Source organism: Anoplopoma fimbria, chromosome 15 (genome assembly GCF_027596085.1).
Source record: "Anoplopoma fimbria isolate UVic2021 breed Golden Eagle Sablefish chromosome 15, Afim_UVic_2022, whole genome shotgun sequence".
Classification (NCBI taxonomy): domain Eukaryota; kingdom Metazoa; phylum Chordata; class Actinopteri; order Perciformes; family Anoplopomatidae; genus Anoplopoma; species Anoplopoma fimbria.
In genome coordinates this window covers 14549193-14571476 of record NC_072463.1, presented here as the reverse complement: position 1 = coordinate 14571476, position 22284 = coordinate 14549193, and the positions used below count along the sequence as shown (strand labels likewise).

At 43.5% G+C, this 22284-nt stretch overlaps 3 protein-coding genes across 5 annotated transcripts in view; 1 reads left to right on the top strand and 2 right to left on the bottom strand.

The window, feature by feature from the left end:
- rock2a (rho-associated, coiled-coil containing protein kinase 2a) overlaps nucleotides 1-8895 on the top strand; it is a 32923-nt gene extending 24028 nt beyond the window's left edge. The window contains exons 17-33 of one of the 3 annotated variants that reach the window (XM_054613327.1): nucleotides 100-259; nucleotides 539-699; nucleotides 915-1099; nucleotides 1205-1274; nucleotides 1620-1723; nucleotides 1900-2086; nucleotides 2627-2720; nucleotides 2829-2923; nucleotides 3067-3258; nucleotides 3447-3615; nucleotides 4600-4670; nucleotides 4763-4851; nucleotides 4985-5063; nucleotides 5162-5429; nucleotides 5568-5781; nucleotides 7069-7119; nucleotides 8222-8895. In XM_054613327.1, coding sequence (XP_054469302.1) covers nucleotides 100-259; nucleotides 539-699; nucleotides 915-1099; nucleotides 1205-1274; nucleotides 1620-1723; nucleotides 1900-2086; nucleotides 2627-2720; nucleotides 2829-2923; nucleotides 3067-3258; nucleotides 3447-3615; nucleotides 4600-4670; nucleotides 4763-4851; nucleotides 4985-5063; nucleotides 5162-5429; nucleotides 5568-5781; nucleotides 7069-7119; nucleotides 8222-8225 — 2193 coding nt within the window. In that variant the 3' untranslated portion in view covers nucleotides 8226-8895. Of the gene's footprint in view, nucleotides 1-99; nucleotides 260-538; nucleotides 700-914; nucleotides 1100-1204; nucleotides 1275-1619; nucleotides 1724-1899; nucleotides 2087-2626; nucleotides 2721-2828; nucleotides 2924-3066; nucleotides 3259-3446; nucleotides 3616-4599; nucleotides 4671-4762; nucleotides 4852-4984; nucleotides 5064-5161; nucleotides 5430-5567; nucleotides 5782-7068; nucleotides 7174-8221 lie in introns of all 3 variants that reach the window. The other 2 variants (XM_054613326.1, XM_054613328.1) reach the window with 2 other exon arrangements.
- Nucleotides 8887-16711, bottom strand: slc66a3 (solute carrier family 66 member 3). The gene is made up of 7 exons (XM_054613329.1): nucleotides 16464-16711; nucleotides 14802-14884; nucleotides 13273-13342; nucleotides 13084-13141; nucleotides 12724-12844; nucleotides 11638-11679; nucleotides 8887-10613 (listed from the first exon to the last, which is right to left on the bottom strand). Exons 1-7 carry the CDS (start codon nucleotides 16607-16609, stop codon nucleotides 10513-10515), a joined length of 621 nt encoding a protein of 206 aa, XP_054469304.1. The 5' UTR covers nucleotides 16610-16711; the 3' UTR covers nucleotides 8887-10512.
- Nucleotides 16712-17282: 571 nt separating this feature from the next.
- c15h2orf50 (chromosome 15 C2orf50 homolog) lies at nucleotides 17283-21169 on the bottom strand. The gene is made up of 3 exons (XM_054614527.1): nucleotides 20918-21169; nucleotides 18973-19012; nucleotides 17283-18426 (listed from the first exon to the last, which is right to left on the bottom strand). Exons 1-3 carry the CDS (start codon nucleotides 21139-21141, stop codon nucleotides 18229-18231), a joined length of 462 nt encoding a protein of 153 aa, XP_054470502.1. The 5' UTR covers nucleotides 21142-21169; the 3' UTR covers nucleotides 17283-18228.
- Between the last annotated feature and the right edge of the window lie 1115 nt (nucleotides 21170-22284).

Below are 22284 nucleotides of genomic sequence, written 5' to 3'. Positions count from 1 at the left end.
CGAATTGCATCAAGTACAGTTTTGTGTTTTTGGATGTGTGGTTGCCAGCTGAGTTTTGCTCGCAGGCCTTCATCGTTCGCCCTCGTTTTCTTTGTGCAGGAGTTGAGCAACAAGGAGATTGATTTGACCTACAAGCTGAAGGTGCTGCAGCAGGAGCTGGAGCAGGAGGAGGCCTCTCATAAGGCCACCAGGGCACTGCTGGCAGACAAGAGCAAGATCAAAGTAACCATCGAGGGCGCCAAGTCAGAGTCCATGAAGGGTAAATGGGCCGACCTTCTTCTTCCATCGAAGTTGCTCTCTCACTTACCACACTGTTTACTTCTTACTGGCTGTTCATCCTTGTTTCTACAATCACACTTTAGATATTGTAAGATCTGTACTAAATACGATCTGCAATAATTTGGCACTTATGGAAATCCCTGATTTCACCTTCAGCACTTCATACAATGTGCATTTATTATTCCAGCTTTACATACACGTCGCTTTTGATTGACATGACTTTAAAATGTGTAAAATGTATCAAACAACTCACATCCAGAGATGGATCAGAAGCTGGCGGAGGAGCGGGCGGCCAAACTCAGGCTGGAGAACAGAATCCTGGATCTGGAGAAGCACAGCAGCATGATGGACTGCGACTATAAACAGGCTCTGCAGAAACTAGATGAGCTGCGCAGACACAAGGACCGACTCACGGAGGAGGTGAGGGAGTGTTTATCTTCTGTGCAGGGGGAGCAGTGTGTTGTTTAGATATTAAAAGCCACACACAGAAACAAACCTTGCAGCTTGTATAACAATGTGTCAATTCTGAGCTGTGGAGGAATAACAGTGAGTTAGTTGATACAAAAGAAGTAAGTGCAGGCGTCTCACTAATACAAACACACCTCCCTGCTTTTTTGTTTTGCTCTTTCTCTCAGGTGAAGAACCTGACGCTGAAGATCGAGCAGGAGACCCAGAAACGCAACCTGACCCAGAACGACCTGAAGGCCCAGAACCAGCAGCTCAATTCTCTGCGAACCTCCGAGAAGCAGCTCAAGCAGGAAGCCAATCACCTGCTCGACATCAAACGCAGCCTGGAGAAACAGAACCAAGAGCTACGCAAGTCAGTGTTCATTTTGTTTTAAAGCTGTTCTAAGGTTCATGCTGGAGGGTTCATATTATGACACAAAGAGGATGATGAGTAATAGATTGTCTTTATTGACTGCAGAGAAAGACAGGACACAGACGGGCAAATGAAGGAGCTACAGGACCAGCTAGAAGCCGAACAGTATTTCTCTGTGAGTGTTTTTCTGCTTTGTAATTCTGAATGTGGATGTGAAATGAAGAACACGTTACGTTCTGCATCTGGCTTGTTGAGCGTGTGGGCTGTAATGTGCCATCAGAACAATACTCCTTTTTATCTGAATAGCTAATGCATGTTCTTATGTTTACTGAATAGCTGATGTTTTCTTCATGCCTTCCTATAATTAGGGAAACATTACATGATCTGTGTAAATGGAATAATCCAACAATGAAAAGGACACAAATGATTCATTTCCTTTTAGCATAGATGCATCACAATGTGTGTTGATGTAGTCCCTCTGAGCGTGATGTGCATTTCACCTGTGTGCTGTGTGTTCCAGACGCTGTACAAGACCCAGGTCCGTGAACTAAAGGAGGAGTGTGAGGAGAGGAACAAACTGTACAAAGACGCGCAGCAGTCTCTGCAGGAGCTACAGGAGGAGAGGTGGTTTGGCTGCTTGAAAATATTTTCTCTTTTTTTTTTAATCCACTTTAATAATCAATGACAAATTGTAACGGCCGACAAAACCCATAGACGGAACAATAATGCAGCGGCTTGTTGATTTACATCTGTGAATGAGACATTTCGTTTGTCATTAACACTTGTTCGTTTTCCTCCAGGGATTCACTGGCGGCTCAGCTGGAGATCACACTGACGAAGGCCGACTCGGAACAGCTGGCGCGCTCCATCGCCGAGGAGCAGTACTCTGACCTGGAGAAGGAGAAGATAATGAAGGAGCTGGAGCTGAAGGAGATGATGGCCCGCCATCGCCAGGAGCTGTCTGAGAAGGACATCACCATCGGTTCGGTGAGTCCTGTCACAGTTAATACATTATAAATCTACGTGATCTGAGAGGCTTTTATACTTTTTTTTTAGGATATGATGGTAAGCAGCTGTTCATCACATTAAATAAAGAGGAAAGCTGGCCTCTTTACTGAAGTAATACAATATGATGTAGGACAATAAATAGTAAATTCTGCACATTCTCAAGCTGTATGAAGACTACATGAAAGCAGACTTAAAGGGACAATTCACCCCAAAATCAAATAAACATATTTTTGATCATAATCTTTACAGTTTCTTGTAGGAACTGTTTTCTTTCTAATAAACTGCACCCGCCAACCGTATCACAGCTCAGGAGGAAGCGTACATCCACCCATGGAGGAGAGGCTCGTGACAGCGCGAGATATAAAACATTAATGCCATACTTATTGGCTCAGCTTATTATTGGGGTGAACTGTCCCTTTAAGAATACAGGTTGGACAACAGGTGGTGGTGGCAGCTTAGCCAGTGCTCATAATACCCCATTATATAGTGAATATGACATTACTTCCTGCCCTCATGCAGCTGGAGGAAGCCAATAGGACCCTGACCAGTGATGTCGCCAACCTAGCCAATGAGAAGGAGGAGCTGAACAACAAACTGAAAGAGGCAATAGAAGGTAATTCAAATGTTTAACATTTTACTTGAATTGTTATTATAAGCAAAAAATACTGTCAGGTTTGACGTTTATCATTTTTGTGTCTTTGTTTTTTTTTTTTTTTTTCAGAATCAGAAAAGTCAAAGGATTGGGAGCAGCAGATCAACCAGATGAAGCTGGCCTTTGAGAAGCAGCTGCAGTGTGAGAGGACGCTGAAAACTCAGGTCAGTCTGCTGTTAAACTAACTCACCACACATGTGCTGCATGTTTACGCACTCGCATACGCTCAGATCCTGAAACTTTGCGCAACTAGACAACTCTGGAAACATGCCAAAGCACAAACTGAGCCACTCATGTCCGTCCGCAGGCTGTCAACAAGCTGGCAGAGATCATGAACAGGAAGGAGTTACGCGGCGGAGGAAGTCGCCGCGGCAACGATACGGACATGCGGCGGAAGGAGAAGGAGAACAGGAAGCTGCAGTTGGAGCTGAGGTCGGAGAAGGAAAAGCTCAACAGCAGCATCATCAAATACCAGAGGGAGATCAACGAGATGCAGGCGGTCAGTAGAACAGTCGTACAGTTTCCTTTCCTCGCGTCACGTTTCATCATTCCACCGTAATGATGTCATATTAAGCAGGAACGTGGAAGATATTTCCTCAGTTTCTAAAGGCTGTACCAACAGCATCTTTCCTCCGTCTTCAGTGTATTTGACTGGACCTGGTCTCTTCGGTTGCTCTTATCTTGCAGCAACTGTCTGATGAGAGCCAGATGCGTACTGAGCTGCAGATGGCCCTGGACAGTAAGGACAGCGACATCGAGCAGCTGAGGAACCTCCTGCAGACGCTCAGCGTGCAATCCATGGATTCTGCCAGCGTCAGCAGCGGCCCGGAGTTCGATACCGATGACATGTACACAGGTGAGAGCTCCAACACTGGGTGTCACTCCTATACCACTTCATATTTACTGTTCTGTCAAACATCATTATAAAAATGATAAAGCATATGTCATAAATAGTCATGTCACGTAGGGGCCTAACGATACAGACCGAGGGTTAGCAGTCACGGTTTGGTACAGTGGAAGAAAAACTAATTCATAAGGATAAGTTTCTTTTCATTTCTCCTGAGCAGTGTCAAACACACAAATCATCTTGCTGAGGACTGAGGTACCATTGTACCCACTGGCAACTTTGATAAACTATGTAACTAATCACTTCTGTAACTCACTGAACCAACACTTTCCCAAAGCTACAGTTCACAATGACTATAAAACTGTAAAGGATATGCCAATGTAAATATGAATACAATGCTTAATAGCAGCGACTAAAAGGAGTTGGGCTCGGTTCGTTTTTTTCCTCATCCCAGTAATCGACACATCTGGATATACCGTTGAAAGTGTGTCGAGCATGTTGGATGTGTCACTGACTCGAATGCTAATCCGCTAGTTTTGCCAAAACCAGCACCTGTTTGCTAACGACGTGGTGGAACTGGCGCCTGTGAAATTTGGTTCCTCATTACGGGCATCAGTCTACATTAGGTGTTTCTGGGTGAGAATGTGTGCACCAAATACGTACAAGAACTGTTAGAACCCTGCTGTTTGAGGAAAAACTATTTTTAAGAGGCAAGTTACAGGATTTGCATTTTGAAGTAAACAAAATAATATAATTCTTAAATATTTTTTATATCGGTGGCTGAAAAAGATCAGTTAATCTTTAATTGTGAATACAACACTGCTCTACACTTTTTACCAGAGCTGGTGTTCGTATTATACTTTGTAAAGATGCACAGTTGATGGAAGGGGATCAATATGGGCTTCACTCGTGTTAAATTGTACAGATGATCAGTGTGCTTACATACTGTAACTTCCTCATCTCTTGCTCTTTTTCTGTCCTTCCCCCACTCAGAAATGAGACTGGAGGGCTGGCTGTCCCTCCCTGTAAGAAACAACACCAAGAAGTTCGGATGGGAGAAAAAGGTAAAGAGAGAGCAAAAGCTGCCTGGATGATTCATAGAGAAGTATTTCTTAAGCCAGACATCACCCCTAACATGTGCATTCTGTTACCGTAGTATGTTGTAGTGAGCAGCAAGAAGATTCTCTTCTACAACAACGAGCAAGACAAAGAGCAGTCCATCCCCTACATGGTGCTTGATATAGAGTGAGTATAACACAAGACGACGACCCAGCACTCCTGTCGGTTTTGGCTTATTTCCTGTAGGGGGCATTTTTTTGTCAAACCAAGGTGCAGTTATTGTTGTGATAAGGAGACGTTACTATTTTTCTTCACACAGCAAACTGTTCCACGTGAGGCCCGTCACTCAAACAGACGTGTACCGCGCCGACGCCAAAGAGATTCCCAGGATATTCCAGGTCTGTCTCAGCAGCTCTTTGATGGCTTCGTTATCGAATTCTTAATTTGAACTCCTCAAAAATATCCTCATCCTCCCCGTTCTCTTTTGACTCTCCAGATTCTTTATGCCAACGAAGGCGAGAGCAAAAAGGAGCCTGAGTTTCCTGTGGACCCGCTGCCCATCGGAGAGAAGTCCAGCTACATCTGCCACAAGGGCCACGAGTTCATCCCCACGCTCTACCATTTCCCCACCAACTGCGAGGCGTGCACCAAGCCGCTGTGGAACATGTTCAAGCCGCCGCCTGCCCTGGAGTGCCGGCGCTGCCACATCAAGTGCCACAAGGACCACATGGACAAGAAGGAGGAGATCATCGCTCCATGCAAAGGTGGGCCGCCTCACATGGGGACGGATCTATGAGCCACATGTCGGTGCAGCTTGGGGGGTGTGAAAAAGTAATTTGGAATATTTAGCGATAACTATTTAGCTAGTAAATATAACACTTGCACATCTCTCCCGCCACCAGTGAACTACGACGTGTCCTCGGCCAAGAACCTGCTGCTGCTGGCCGTGTCCCAGGAGGAGCAGCAGAAGTGGGTGAGCCGACTGGTCAAGAAGATCCCCAAGAAGCCTCTGCCGCCGGAGCAGTTTGCACGCTCCTCGCCGCGCGCCTCCATGAAGGTCCAGCCCAGCCAGTCCATGAGGAGGCCCAGTCGACAGCTGCCCACCAGCAAGAGCAGGTAGCAATGCAAGACAAGTGATCACCCATGAACAGGTTTAGCTTTTTGGACAAGCTTTGAAAACAAACAAAAAAAAAGGTCTTTGAGTAATTGACACCCAGATGATTTGTTGTGTTCCAGTTTTTATGAAATGTTGTTATATGCAGGAGGTCTCCAGAGAGGCAAAGAATAGGCTGTGGGTTCTAAGACGCACTATTAGGAAAGTCACCCTGTTAACCATCAGCATACAGGCTCTATCTGGATGCTATCTGGGGTCAAACTATAGCAACACACAAATGTTACAATTTTCCCTAGACTGGCGTTGAATAACTGGACTGTTCAAAACACTTACTGTTCCAATGGATTAACAGGAATGCAAAAAATATTTCGGAAGGAATGCATAGGTTAAAGCCAGTTTTGGTAATCATGAGAAAGTAGCACAAGAACTCTAGATTCTAAAGATGAGCCATCTGACAAACCCCAGCCGAGTGCTGCGACCTCTCTTCCATTAAAATAGCTAGCAGCACCAGCTCCAAAAGTTGCTAAAACCAGCAGGAGAAGCCGCCAAGTCGGCAACACTGAAAGACCTATAACAGAAGGTCATTTCAAAGTTATTGTGGGGGAATGCAAAATTAGGTTGGGGAATACACTGTATTGTACTTCAGTTTTCAGAATATTTTGGCCTGAAAATTGTCAACAAAAAAAAAAAGAAAAAGCTTAAAATTGTCCACCGTTAGCTCCTGGACGACCTCTGATGTCTCAGGATATCTCGCATAACCCCACAGTACCTTAAATTGATAACAGAAGCCAACCCTTTATTTTTTGAATACCAGGTTTGTATGTGGAGTTCTTTTTTTTTTTTACCTGGCCGTCAAAAACTAATCTCCCCTTTCAGATTGGAGGACTTTGGTCTTCAGGACTGGCACTGGGCACTGGATGATATCGATGATGATTGTTCCTCTATTCATTTCTGACGACCACTTGCGGTAACACCGTGTGCAGTGTGTGCAGTGCAGTGCGTTGATTTCAGCTGCAGTGGAAAGCTGTTTCCACAGGGTGTCACTTTAACACAGCCGCCGTCTGAATCTGCTGTGATTTTAAAGAGAGACGTAAACATCGGCTCCTGCTTGTTGTTTGCTACCTTTTTTGAAAAACAACAGACCCATAATTTAGTTTTTAGGGTGGAAGCCGAGCTCAAACAACTACATGAGACTAAGCTCTAAAGCTGCTGATAGAAAGGTGCCGCTCTCTAGTCACATCATCCTGTTAAAGTCCTCCATCATGTGACCCTATGTCCTCTGACCTCAGCAGGTCAAATGGCTTCCAAATGAGGCGAGAAGAATCCCAGAGTGAACGATGGTACAAATGACGACTTCTCCTCTTCCTTTGCTGAGACGTTTCCCTGTAATGTGTGTATGTGTGCTTACAACCAAACCAGGGTCTTCATGCACTAAATGGTCAGACACAGTCCTGGTTGTCCCGGTGACGTGGTGGTGGTGGTGGGGATGTTGGTGCATGTGCTTGTTAGGGGTTCCTCGTCTGCTCACCTCATGCCATTCGGTGTTTAAAAAAAAAAAAAAAAAGTCCTCGGGTTGAAACTTTAAATACACTTTGATGGTTTTTCATCATTCAATCAGTGGCCGAACAGACAAATGTCAGATTTTATCACCTTTTTTCTCATGTACCTAAGCGAGTTATTAATCCGTGTATTTAGGATTAAGTTCCTTTATCATTGTTTGCAATAAATATATATTGTATACTATAATGTTCCCTTTTAATGATAGTCTACAGAAGAAGTATAAAATAACTAGTGTGGTTTAAATAGTTTTCTCTCTTGTGTCTATGACTTAAGAAAAGGTGGAAAATGTTCTTTCCAACTTCCTTTTTCTTTTTTTTTTCTCATTCATCTGTGAAATGGGCTAGTGGTGCACTACAGCCTCTTGTGGATGAGATAAGTATTACAACAACAAACGCTATCAATCTGGACATTTTTGTTTCCTCACCTGTTTCACAGATGAAGAAAAGAGTGAAGAATTATGTCTTTATATCTGCTCTTCAGTCATGAACACAGGAGATGGAACATTTTTTTTTCACACTTGCCTCTCAGTGCTTCTTATTGCCCTATATATGTTTGCAGTAATTTAGTAACCATGTCTGCATTGTGTGGTTTGTCCACCAGAGGGCACTGACACATTTGTTCCTAATGTAAAATGTCCCTCTCAGTGTATATCTAGAGCCAAGAGCAGAACTTTTCAGATCAAATTCCACATGTTCATCTACTGGATTCATTTGGTATCGTTGGATAAAAAGAGGACCTGCTGGTGTTACTGTATTACCATAAAGTCTCACTGACAGGTGTGCACATACAGTGGGATATTGACGGTGAAGAAACCAAACTTACTAGTTACTGAGACTAATCTTGCATCTGTTCCCCTCTCTCTCTCTCTCTCTCTTCCTCCAGTTAACCTTTCCAGAGAGTGCGGCGTGTCGTCGAGGTGTTAGGGGATTTGTGTGTCCGCCTCAAATCAAAGACAATTCAACCCTCCGTCTGCAGATCGGCACACTGAACTCCACATCGCTTCTCCACAACCCGCCCTGTCGTGCTGCAGCATCGTGACAGTCACAAAGTCTGTGTCTTTCCCCCCCCCCCCCTGCCCTTTTTTTTTTTTTTGGTTGAACCTGTTTCCCAGGCACTCGAAGCGGTAACGACTATCAAAACTCACCTGGTGATCTTTTCACCGAGCTGGATTAGCCGAAGTCCTCTCTCGGGGGCCCTTGACTAGAGCACTAGAGCGGCTCCGTGAGGAGAGCTCTTATAACAAGAAGGGGGGTGACACACTTTACCTCAACACTGACTGATTGAAGGACCCAGCGGGCAAAAACTCCTCCTCACCACCTTTTTATTGGGGGATTCTTGTGGCCAAATATTTGATTTTGTTCCATTAATGTGTTTGAATGATTGTGAACGATATGAAGGGTTTAATGGGGGGGGGGGAAAGGGGAAACACTACACTCAGAAAATGTGTCGGCTGAACGCAGCTGAGATTGTTGAACTCAAAATCCCAGATACAGTATCTGTACTTTGGCTCATTTCAAAACCCTTTTTTTTTTTTTTTTTTTTTTTTTTTTTTTTTTTTTTTTAAGTATTGATTGTAGCTCCTTGCTTCACGCGATTCTGCTTTCAGGCGCCAGAAAACCTGAACGAGGCGATTAAGCAAACCAGACGCCACTTCTAGGGAAAGTCAGGGGGGCGTCAGATAATTCCCCCCGAGTGCCTCTCATTTGGATTTCTGACCTGGGCGCTCTCTGAATCATCAGTTTGTCGTCGTCGTCGCCGTGTAACCGCAGTAACGGTTGCTAGGGCACAGAATCCCGCTCCGTGTGGCATTAGATGGACACCAGATCCTCACAGGCCCGTAATGTTTCAAACCTGCACTGTCGAGTTACGAGGGGTTAATGTTTACTGAATTCAAGGGGCGCACCGTTAAAGCTTCTCTGATCCTTTTTTTGTTGTTGTTGTTTGAATGTACATCTGGGCTTTACCAGAGACGACACGCAGGCATTGTATTACTTCTATATATATATATATCCAAATATACTTGACCGAAGCCCCCTTTTCATCACCAAACTACTCTCGAGTGAACTTGCATGTGTTTGCCTTTTCAGGCCTCACACTTAAGAGCTGTCACCCACAGGCCTCCACCTGTTAGTATTTTTTTTTTTTTTTTTTGTCATTCCGGGCAATGATAACGAGGGGGAATGAACCAATAAGAAGCAGGAAACAATGAAGGTATGCAATCATTTCCCATGAGTCCAAATACTGAGCAGCACTATTCCGTTGAAAGTTTTTCTAAAAGTGTTTGTCCTGATATTTTTGTATTAAAAAGTAACCAAACTCTTGAGTTTGGGCACATTGTTGTGTATGTGGCTTATATAGCAGGTGGAGAGTAACTGTGTGTGTGTGTGTGTGTGTGTGTGTGTGTGTGTGTGTGTGTATGTGTGTGTGTGTGTGTGTGCGTGCCTGTACCGAGTGCTCTCCTTTAACCAAGAAGCATGTTTTATACATATAAATATACACAGTATATATTTTACATGCCATACAGTGCACACTATATTATTTATACAGCCTTGTCCACTTTGTATTTAAAGGGCTCTACATCCAGATTGCATGTTTGCTACCAAACGGCTCTATTATAATAATAATAATAACTACTTCAACAATAAAGACGTGGATGTGCCTTTCGGTTTGGGATTATTTTTCTGCCTTGAAAAGAAACATCTTGGAAACTGTAATTGTGTTAAAGACGCATAAAGAGGTTTTTTTTTTTTTTTTTTTTATGCATGAGACTGAAATTAACACAATGTAAGAAGGTAGAATGTTTGATTTATTCAAATAGTTCAGAAAAGGACTTTTTCAAAATACAGTATTTTGCCTCCCGAGTAGGAGGAACGCTACATTGTGTCACATACAGGGTAAAAATGCATTGATGCTCTCACTACACGTCGTGGCAGATTTATTATTCGTTATTTATATAAAAAAAAAAAAAATGTGGGTTTAATACTGAGGTAAGAACAATATAAAAAAGCACATTTTTATGGGTCAATATTACAAAAGCTGCTTGCATAACCGTTGTTACTCGTCAGTTCTGTGTTTCAGTCCCGGCTGTGTCCGCAGTAAGCCAGTCTTCACTCTGCTGGGAGTGAGCTGCAGGTTTACGGGACGGTCCGGTCTCAGGGTCCGGCTCTCAAAGTTTAGTCCTCTTTCTTGGTCCTGCTGCCTTGCCTCTGGTAGTAGAGCACGGTGAGCAGCACCCACATGTTCAGCAAAGTCATGACTACGAACCGCACCAGAACTGTGACAAGGAGACAGGTTTTTATTAGTGCAGTTAGAACATCTTTAGCTTCTGTACTGTGACATATTTCCCAGTGAAACAGGATATTTGGGCGGTGTACAGCGACAAGAGGGATTTCAATCAAATCATTAGCATTTGATTGGACCGCTTTAAAGTGGGCGGCCTTGAAATTTAGCACTCTACTTATCCTGTGCATCTAATTACAGGTACTTCATTAGATGGAGAAGACATTGTAATCTCTTCTAGCGGAACATCTGCTGTGTTTACAGCTGGAGAAGGTATTTGCGAATGTCAGCTTGGACCTCCGAAACATTTTTCTATAAAAATATGAAATAAATGGGTTTTTTTGTCTTTTTTGTTGCATATATTGACTGGGGATGTTATTTAAAAGGGTTAAAAATAAAGTTTTCCTTCATTTCATCTCAACTTTGCGATACTTGATATGGATTCAGATGTGCAAACATCAAATCATGATCAATATGATGCGAGTTAAAAAGATGACATCATGAGACACTCGTCCTCTGCAGAAAATGAAGCTTCTTCAGATAGAAGCAAAGAATTGGAGGCCCTCAACTGTTGAAATCACATTTGGACCTGCAAACAAACTTATCTCATCCATGTCTATTGTCATACTTCCCCTACTGTTAAATGCGTACATTTTGCAAATCCGACACTCAAAATGTCTTAAACCTTCAATTCTAACAACATAGGAAGAGCAATACTGAGTATTTCATTAGGTTGTACAGAAACATTTTGCCGTTGCATGCATGGATGGATTACTGACTAATACACCCGGAAGCTTCCCTCTAAAAGAATCCCACTCCTCCAGTGCACACCGGGTTCCCTCGTAGCAAATCACACAATAAATCAACAGAAAAAGAATCCTTCACTTATGTAAAACTATGATTATAGTTATTTAGGGTAATACATCTTTGTGCTTCTGAAGTGTTCATGGAGATCCATAGAACATCCCCCTCTCTGGGACACTGCGTCCCACAGCCGTTTGTGCTTCGGTCTGACTCACCCTGCATGTCTCCAGTTGTCACCGTGGTGGTGTAGATCCGCGCTGAAACAAAGGGGGAGACGAGTCAACCACATCCTCGTTATCAAACACAGCATCTGATATTCCATTAACGAAGTGTGGAATGGTTAATTAGATCAAATCTGGAGCGGGGGGAAATGATATTATGCATATTCATTAGGGTGAAAACGTTACAGTGACGGCACTTCAGGGAGAAGAGGAAGTCTTCACTAATTGGTTAATCATTTCTGAATTTATTAGGAAAGCTAAACACGAGTGTTGGACAGATGAGAGGATGATATTTGGAAAGAGGGGATGCTTAGTCATTGTGTCCCCGTCCACTGTAAGACTTCATTAACCTGAACTAATCGATTCTAATGACACACATTCCAAAAACGTACCACTCAATTAAACCATTAATGTGCTCCTTATTGTGCGACTTAATTAACAATACGTGTGTGAGTGAGCGGACAGTGAGCACAAGATTCCAAAACGTGCCGACAATGACATTTCTCTGCATTTAAATATTTTTTTTATCCCGCTGGTGTAAGTAGATTTTATCATCTTTTAAATAAATGCTTTAAATAATCCTGCACATTTGAATGGAACGTGCAAAGTGAGCTACAGAAGACTGTTTGTTCCACACACACACCTCCATTGTTGCCGGACGTTGAGGTTTATTATCGTCATATTTAGTTTAAAACAGGAAGAAAAGATGATTACATTTTGATATAAAAATACAAAGAAATTGTGATTTCTTGTCTTCTTATTTTTGTGCATCTATTACTAGAAGCTAAGGCTTTCTAAATTTAAATTTTTGTTTATCTCAAATTGTAGTTCACGCAACTACTTGCAGTACTACAACTCCCAATGTGTCCCTTCCCTGTCCACTGACTAACAGCAGCTGAAGTACTAAGTGAACTTAGTGGAGGGTTTGGTAGCTAAAGACACTGAAATGTCCCTCAATAGCTGGTGGACAATAAAAACAGCTAGAATAGAGTGAATTTGGACATTGGATAATAACAAAAAAAATAAAATCCCTGTTCTGCTGAGGTGTCAGTATTTTCATGTCCAGCGTGTGACACTCACCCATACATGTGTAGGTAGCCATCCCCCAGGATAGGGCGCTCACCTGCCCAGCGTCCTTAGACCTCCACAGGCACTGCAGCTGGACAAACTTACTGGCGGCGCTGATGAACGTGCACAGGCTCTGAGAAAGAGAGTGGACCGCATATCAGACCCGCTCTCCATAGGGTTCCAACTGGTTTTCAAGTATCAACTCTACAAAAGCGTTTAGGTGGAGAGCAGGAGCAGGATCGGTGCTCTCCACCTGTCTATATGCAAATACACCTGCGGACGCTTTCACGTCATTAACCAACGATTGCTCCTGACTGCTGACTTGCCATCTCTCTGCGACACACTGTGAGTTGTGATTTACTGATTCATTACCATGGCCAGGTCTATGATCCACTTCTCCACAGTGAGGAGCCTCCAGCCCCCGACGAACCTGAGCACATCACGTCAAGCCAATAACACGGAACTGTGAAAAGATGGTAGCGACAAAAAATTGCCAATGGGTCGTTGATTTTTCTTTTGATTCTCGATGAACACGTATTTGAAAAAGTGATGAAAGGATACAGAAGGATGTAGAAGAGGCTCTGCCGCAGGCTGCCGTTGTAGTGGAGGATCAGGAGCAGAAGAAAGGCGTCTGAGGACACAGGGAAGGTTAGAAGGAGAACATGGTCAGAGGGCTGCGTGTCTCACAGGGCTGGTGTTCAGCTCGGGGGGGTCCAATGTCAGTTCATTAACTCACTCAGGAATTAAAAAACTTGCTACTATCTTCTACATGCAAGATATCTGAGTCCGCTGTTGTTAAGATGTCAGTAAGAGGCTTCTTGGGGTTGGATACGAGCTGCCGTCATTCACAGTGGGGACATGCCGTTAAAAATGGCTGATTTTTTGCCCAATCACTTATAAAAAAAACCCCATAGTTTGTTAAAGATGTGGCTTTGTTAACTAACAGATGCGGACGCTTTGAGTAAGGTTTATTTTACAAATTTAGAACATAAATTTGTAAAATAAACATACACTGATAGGGACCCCTAAAGGGTCACAGGAGAGGAAAATGTGCGTTCTCTTGCAAAACTTTTTCATTTGTACTATGACAGCGAGTAAAAGCTTTGAAAATAGCCGTATGGGACACTGAATTAGATGAATTTACTGTTTATCAGACCACCAATGATACAAGAACTAGCTAGCCCACACTGTGGTCCCCCCCCACCACCACCACCGACTGGGAGACAACTGTGCTGCGAGGAGAGCAGAAGGGCGCAAAAAAAAACAATTTTCTGCCAATGGACTGATTTATTAATGGACGAATGGTTTTGGCTGTACTCCTATAAGTTGGGAAGTTTACTTTATAACAAACATCAGATTTTATAAACTCTTCATTTGTAGTCCGTGTAAAAAGAGAAATGTGTAGAGTAACTAAGCTGTCATAAATAAAGTAAAGTAAAAAGCACACAGGGCACGAAAAAAAACTACATTGAATGTGTACTTGAGTACTGTAATTATGCCCATAGTTAGTATTTCCATCTGAGCCCTTATCATGCCTCCACCCTTTTTCAACACAACCCAACGCCCTTTGTGTTGCTAAAGACCTCTTATATACAGTCTATGTTCAAGACACTAGAGTACAGTAGGAGGCGTGGCCTGTTATTGTGGTTGCCACTGGTTACAAGCGGAGATCAATAAAGGTCATAGATGACTTAATGCCTCTCTCAGTTGAGACCCATGTCAAGTCATTTGTTCCTCCATCAGATTACATTCTGACATGACATCAGTTACTGCCACCATCAACCTGGATGGTGACCTATTGATTTTCTGTCAGACCCCTTTATGTCATATTAACACTTGGACATGCGCTGTCAATTTGAAGGACTGCTTTTACTGTAACAGGATACGTTGACTCACGCTTTATTTATTTCACTAGACAGGGACTGTGGAGAGGAAAAAACATAACAGAATAAAGACTAAATAAGAAAGATGCAGACAAGAGAATTTCTGAAAAAAAACCAAAAAACAATTGCCTCCAAAATAACAATGGCACATAATGTAAACACATGACTGATCTGTTGAAGGACGTCATGTGACTTCAGACTGCTCACCTTGAGCAATGAGGATGGGATATTCCAGGTATGTGGGAGGTGGGTAGTCGTAGTACATCTGGTACGTCATAAAAACGATGAACCTGTGAAGCAGACGATGGCGTCGGGTTATAATAACATGGTGCTCTGATGTTCAGAGCTGATGGACATGAAACATTCAAGCTGTGTTCAAGAGCAAACAAGGCAGAGCCCGGCTGAGTGGCAATGCCCCAAAAAACTACTGGTGGCTACAAGCAGATAGGGTCACTCATGTTACAGCAGCTTTTGTTCCCAAACAGGCTGGAAAGAAAGTCATCTCAGCATGACATAATTATGCAGACAAATATGATCCTCTCCACTGGTGTAGTGCTGATATGATCAAGGAATTATGAGCAAAGCAATATTATTCATTGAACCGTTTAAGATTTGGACACATGCTGTGAATGGAGATGTTTTTTCTCCCACCACTGAAAATACAATGTATACACACACACACACACACACACACACACACACACACACACACACACACACACACACACACACACATATATACATATATATATATACATATATACACATATATATGTATATATGTAATATATATATACGTATATATATATGTGTGTATAGACATATATATGTATATATATACATATATAGACACATGGATAGATATATATTTATATATCTATACATATACAAATACACACATATATACACAAATATATGTATATATATATAAAAATAATGCATAAATAAACATAAAAATACATATATATATTCATAAACTGACTTATTTTTGCATCAACAGCTTTAAGGCTTGGTTATTCCCCTGGAGCATGCACAGAGACAGCAGGCTATCACTCTCCAGCACAGAGGAGACATTTAGGAACAGTGCAGCTACTGCCAGGCACCGTCCACTGACAGACAGGGACACTGAGAAATCACATATATATATATATATATATACATACAGCCTTACTTTTATGGAACATTTATAAAATGTGCAATTTTATTTTTTAAATAGCATGGGGAATGCTGGCTGTTAATTTGGAGGCAGATTTATTCCCAGTTTTTTGTTGTGTGTCAATGCTTTCAGTTGCAGACACCAGATTCAGCCTACTGCACTGATTTAACACCACTGCTTCACACAGATTGTAGGACAGACAGACAGACAGACAGACAGACAGACCTCACCGATCCACACATGTCCTCGCCCTCAATAATTCCACATAAAACCACAGCTCTGTAAACAGCACACACTTGTTTAGTTAAGCCTCCACAGTGGGATTATGTGTTATCATACAAGAGCTCTTCAACTGGAGACAATCTCTACTGTGCATGTCCTATATTACACTTCATCTATAAAATAAACTGTCTTTATATACTCCTCCTCCTCATAACAATAATAATAATAATAATAATTAGTGCATTTCCTTCATTTCTTTAACCAAAGGTAAACAGTGGGGCAGTGAGGATGATGGGCTACATCAATAATAAAGGATTCATAACTCTTTATTGGTACACTAAAGTAATAATAACCGGTGAGGAAACAGGAAGACGACTTCCCATCCACCCCAGCATCACATAGTGGTAACTAATGCATTGCACACTTTATTAAACAGGTCTTAATGAGTTTCTCTTTTGCTCCATGGGGTGCAGCCCTGTCAGCATACGTACCCCAGCAGCTCCAGCAGCAGGCTGTGGAGGCTGACTCCAGCCGTGGATTTCGCCCTCATCAGCACAAAGATCTGCGGGAACTTGAGCACCATGCACACGAACAGAGTGCTGAAGTTGGCCACGTGCAGCAACGCATCGGCCGACATTGTTGTGGAAATGTAAATGACTAGACACGAGCCCTAGAATGTGAGATTTAAGAGGGTTTAGCTCAAAGTGACAGTACAGATGCTGCTGTGTTGGCACCAGCGTCAAGGTGGAGGAGCCTAGAGGAGGCTACCGGTGTGTGGTTTCAAAATAAAAGAAAGTAAAGTTTATTTCGCGTTATTCACGCCAACATATTTCATGTTATGAAAATGTAAATGCAAAAAAAAGATGGAGATTTGAATTTACTGCAAGCCCAAAAGCGACGCTTCTCTTTAATCGTTCTTATAGCAAGGTGGACTTTTATTTTGAAGGCTGAGTTGTCTGGTTCCCTGTGTCATGCTGTGGGTGTCTCGTCAGCCGGTGTTGTACCGTGGTCGGTTCCCCGGTCGAGCTTCTTGTCGCTTCTTCACTTCCGCATACATCCACTGAGCGCTGATTGGCTCTGCTGTGCTCACCAATAGTTTTGAACTCCTCGTCTGAGAACACGTGGTGTTTATGTGTTCCTGTCTTCTCGTTTCGGTTCCACTATGAGGCCTGTCCTCAGCAGTCACGTGATGGAAAGCACCTACACACTATTACTACTCAAATATTATGCTACATGCAAGACCTTGTATAATTTGATGTACTGTTTGAACATATGTACACACAGACATTAAAATGCAAAAGATTCAGTTTATTGAGACTTCAATCCAGACCATACAAGCATTTCAAATTCACTGGGGACCAACATTTGTTTTTTCAAATTTAGACCAAAGGGGCAGTTTATAACATAACTATATACAGAGTGGCGTTCTTTTTAAAGCAACCTGAGATATGCTGCCGCTCACGTTAAAGTGCAGATGAGTGTAAACTACATCACCACACAAAATCACACAATTTAAATGAATATAATTACAAGCTTCCACCGTGGAACCCGTGGCTTAGAGCTCATGGTAAACATGTAACAATATGTAACAGCTTTTAAAAAATTGAATCAAAAATCAAAAATCAAATAAAACCGATTGACCTACAAAAACAGAATATATTCTGATAGCATCAGCGGGTACCATTCTCATATGGTAAACTCTTAACACACAGCTGTTTTCAAACTGTATGCTAGAGTTTTTTTTGGTCCCTTGTCCCAATTTGAGTGCACAAATAAATGTGCTGTAGTAGTGATACAACCTTTCACTCATCCAAATTTGATCAGGTATCTTGTTTGATTATCAAGTAACGGATTGAAACCCCTGAAGGAGCTCGGGTGACGTGAATCTGATCTGCTGGTGTTTCCCTGTCTCACCTGTCTTCTTCGGCAAGCAAATGCATTCAACATTAACGTTTGGACTCTTTGCATGTAAACACATATATATATAAAAAAATGATCAATGGAAGATTGCACATCTGGTTAATTTGCAGATTTAGGTCCTGACTCCCCACCTGATATGGCTTCAAAGTAGATGTCTGTATTTGACTTCATATTCACCCTCCATTAAAATGACAACACAACATCCACTCTGAACTCACTGGGGCTGAGCTATGGCGGGCGTCCCACCATGCCAAACCCATCTAAGCTCCACATAACTACAGTGCAGTCCCAGCTTTGTTGAGTCCAGGTGGAAAATGTGACCCGTCTTCAAAGGGTCTAGCAGGGCAGCATCTCTGGGTCCTGCTTGCACTTGTGGTGGATCCCGGACCAGAGGGACATCCTGTCCAGTCTGACCAGGTCGCTCCCCAGAGGAGTGGAGAGTCTGCTGCCGAACATCTGGTTGGTGGTGTTGGGGACGCGATCGGAGAAGAGAGACACGTAGCTGGGTAAAGGCTCCTCGGTCTTCAGCTGCCCCTACACACACACACACACACACACACACACACACACACACACACACACACACACACACACACACACACACACACACACACACACACACACACACACACACACACACACACACACACAGGGGGTCATGTGTTTGTTGGAAACAGAAAGCTTTCAGATAAAGCTGCAATTGAACTCATCAGGGGCAAATTACACTTTTTCATCCTGTAAGCAGTCCCCACATAAGATCTTTTCATTTCATTTCATGTCTATCTGCGAGGGACAAATACAATACACAAAGACAATTGCACAACAATTTTACAATGCAAAGTATCACGGCATTTATTGTCACTATTTTGTTGTCATGACAACACCATCATAAAGAATTGACAGGAAGTGCAGTGCTCAGTGCTGTAATACAATATCATGCACATTTAAGCCTTACTGAGTGTCAGGTTGTCGGTTAAACAAGACAGATATGAGAGCATATTCATTTAAAGAGGTGTTTAGATGAGATATTGTTCTGAGGAATGTCAACAATATCAGTGAAATTCAAACATTCAGTCTTACCATCTGATCATAGTTCCTGAGGAAGTTCCAGTTCTTCTCCCTGTGGACCACAATGTTGGTTGTTATAGCTTCAGTGATCACTTATTATTAGTCACATTACTATTACTATTACCTGTACCATTACGCATATTAGCTTTGCTTCCACCCTGAAGCCCTTTTTGCTTTCTCGTTTTGCAGGTTTCCATGAATCGTTGTGGTACCTGGACCGTAGTCGTGCCTCCTGCTGTGACCCGGCTGACTCCCACTGCTACTTCGATTAATATCATTAGTCACATTACTATTACTATTCCCTATTTCATAATTATAATTCTACTATAATAATTGCTGCTGTTATTATAAGTAGTCTTAATTTTTTCCTTCGTTACTCTGCTTACTACTCTTATTACATGTATCTCTGTTATGCTGTTCATTCTGGTCACATGACATCTATTGACTTCTCTTCATCCTGGAGAAGGATCCCTCCTCTGTCTCTCCCAGAGGTTTCTTCCTTTTTTCTCCCTGTTAAAGGGGTTTTTAGGGGAGTTTTTCCTGTGAATGTGAGGGTCTAAGGACAGAGGATGTGAGGGTCTAAGGACAGAGGAGGTGAGGGTCTAAGGACAGAGGAGGTGAGGGTCTAAGGACAGAGGAGGTGAGGGTCTAAGGACAGAGGAGGTGAGTGTGTAAGGACAGAGGATGTGAGGGTCTAAGGACAGAGGAGGTGAGTGTGTAAGGACAGAGGAGGAGGGTCTAAGGACAGAGGAGGTGAGGGTCTAAGGACAGAGGATGTGAGGGTCTAAGGACAGAGGATGTGAGGGTCTAAGGACAGAGGAGGTGAGTGTGTAAGGACAGAGGAGGTGAGGGTCTAAGGACAGAGGAGGTGAGGGTCTAAGGACAGAGGAGGTGAGGTGTCAGAGGAGGTAAGGACAGAGGAGGTGAGGGTCTAAGGACAGAGGAGGTGAGTGTGTAAGGACAGAGGATGTGAGGGTCTAAGGACAGAGGAGGTGAGGGTCTAAGGACAGAGGAGGTGAGTGTGTAAGGACAGAGGAGGTGAGGGTCTAAGGACAGAGGAGGTGAGGGTCTAAGGACAGAGGAGGTGAGGGTCTAAGGACAGAGGAGGTGAGGGTCTAAGGACAGAGGATGTGAGGGTCTAAGGACAGAGGAGGTGAGGGTCTAAGGACAGAGGAGGTGAGGTGGACAGGGAGGGTCTAAGGACAGAGGAGGTGAGGGTCTAAGGACAGAGGAGGTGAGGGTCTAAGGACAGAGGAGGTGAGTGTGTAAGGACAGAGGAGGTGAGGGTCTAAGGACAGAGGAGGTGAGGGTCTAAGGACAGAGGAGGTGGACAGAGTGTGTAAGGACAGAGGAGGTGAGGGTCTAAGGACAGAGGAGGTGAGGGTGTAAGGACAGAGGAGGTGAGGAAGGACAGAGGAGGTGAGGGTCTAAGGACAGAGGAGGTGACAGGGTGAGGGTAAGGACAGAGGAGGTGAGGTGTAAGGACAGAGGAGGTGAGGGTCTAAGGACAGAGGAGGTGAGAGTGTAAGGACAGAGGATGTGAGGGTCTAAGGACAGAGGAGGTGAGGGTCTAAGGACAGAGGAGGTGAGGGTCTAAGGACAGAGGATGTGAGGGTCTAAGGACAGAGGATGTGAGGGTCTAAGGACAGAGGAGGTGAGGGTCTAAGGACAGAGGAGGTGAGGGTCTAAGGACAGAGGAGGTGAGGGTGGACAGAGGATGTGAGGGTAAGGACAGAGGAGGTGAGGGTCTAAGGACAGAGGAGGTGAGGGTCTAAGGACAGAGGATGTGAGGGTCTAGGGTCTAAGGACAGAGGAGGTGAGGGTCTAAGGACAGAGGAGGTGAGGGTCTAAGGACAGAGGATGTGAGGGTCTAAGGACAGAGGAGGTGAGGGTGTGAGGGTAATAGTCTTGCCATCCCATAATAACCTCCAGACAGGTTGATGACGCCCCCCCTCACCAGTCGCGCGCCCCCCTCCTCTCGCTCCACACCGCCTCCTTCCACACTCGGTCCTGTTTAACGGGGTCTCCCGTCTCTGGATCGGACCGCACGGGCACCGCGCCGTCTCCTCTGACGTGACGCGTCCTGTCCGCCGGCGGCACCGCGCTCGTCCTCGGCCCGGTCCCGTTGGCTCGTTCCGGTAGCCGGTAGCCCGCGGAGGACACGCGCGGGACGTTGTTCATGTCCGTCCCGGTGGTGTAACCGTAGATTATGAACGCTGGTTTAAACAAGTGCGTGTTGGGAAATCACTGCTTTGTTTACGTTTCCATGGAAACGGACTTCCGACCAATAGAAAACCAGAGCTGAGGGCCAATGACAATACCTTCAGAATAAAATGCAAATAGACATTACATTACAGTCATTTAATCGCTTTTATCCAAAGCGACTTACAATCAGTAGTATGTTACATATCATTCACCCATTTTCACTGATGACAGGCTACCATGCAAGGTGCCACCATCAGACTCTAACTAACATTCATACAACATCCAGTCCACACCGATGGCAAGCCTTGTAGCAACTTGTGATTAAGTGTCTTGCCAAGGACACAACTGACTTGAATTGAATTCAAATTTTGACCCTCTGATTGGAGAACTACCTTTTCCACTATTTAAAAATACACTAAAAAGACCACTATTAAGTTAATTAATCATTAAAGTCATTTACAGCAAGTGAGGATGTCGGTCTGACAAAGCACCACGCATTTTGACTGTGTTAAGACAAACTCACATTTTAGACTATTTAAAAATACACTAAAAAAAACACCACACACATCCAAACAAAGGTGTATGTCACATGCTTTGATTATGACTGGTGATAATGTTTGCTCAGTGGTTGGTAGCATATTGTGCTTGCTGACAATTATTTTTGTTCTAAATGTCTAAATGAGGTTAGGCCTACATAATATTGGAGAGCTATTTTCTTTTAAATACACAAACGCTTTTTTTCTACCTCCATCACTGATGCTGACATGCACACTTTAGGTCTTTAGGTTTAGGGGCAAAGGATGAATGGCTCTGAGCTGATCCAAATAAATTATAACCAGTGAGACTCACCTGTTAACCAGCAAAGACCAGGGTCTTATAGAGGCAGCATAGGGCTCTCTGGGCCGGTGAACCCGCTCTGAATGTGCTCTTTCTAAATGGACATTTAAGAGAAACAGTCCAGATTCTCAGACCAATGCAGCTGGGAAAAGAGCATCCGTTGAATGAGAAGATGGATTCTGACAGGATGGTAAAGGAGGTGTTGGACTTGAAAGTATTCCCATGTACAGTCAATGCTACATGCATATACAGTCCCAGTCAAAAGTTTGGACACACCTTCTC

Bases quoted from the DNA above. Each gene is read 5' to 3' on its own strand.
- slc66a3 (XM_054613329.1), bottom strand. From the start codon at position 16,609: ATGTCGGCCGATGCGTTGCTGCACGTGGCCAACTTCAGCACTCTGTTC. The intron at 14,885-16,463 runs GTACGTATGCTG...TCTGCTTCACAG, and splicing joins CTGCTGCTGGAGCTGCTGGG to GTTCATCGTTTTTATGACGT. The intron at 13,142-13,272 runs GTATCCTTTCAT...TGATGTGCTCAG, and splicing joins AGCCTCTTCTACATCCTTCT to GTTCGTCGGGGGCTGGAGGC.
- c15h2orf50 (XM_054614527.1), bottom strand. From the start codon at position 21,141: ATGAACAACGTCCCGCGCGTGTCCTCCGCGGGCTACCGGCTACCGGAA. The intron at 19,013-20,917 runs GTGAGGGGGGGC...TGTGGTCCACAG, and splicing joins AGGAGGGGGGCGCGCGACTG to GGAGAAGAACTGGAACTTCC. The intron at 18,427-18,972 runs GTAAGACTGAAT...GTGTGTGTGTAG, and splicing joins TCAGGAACTATGATCAGATG to GGGCAGCTGAAGACCGAGGA.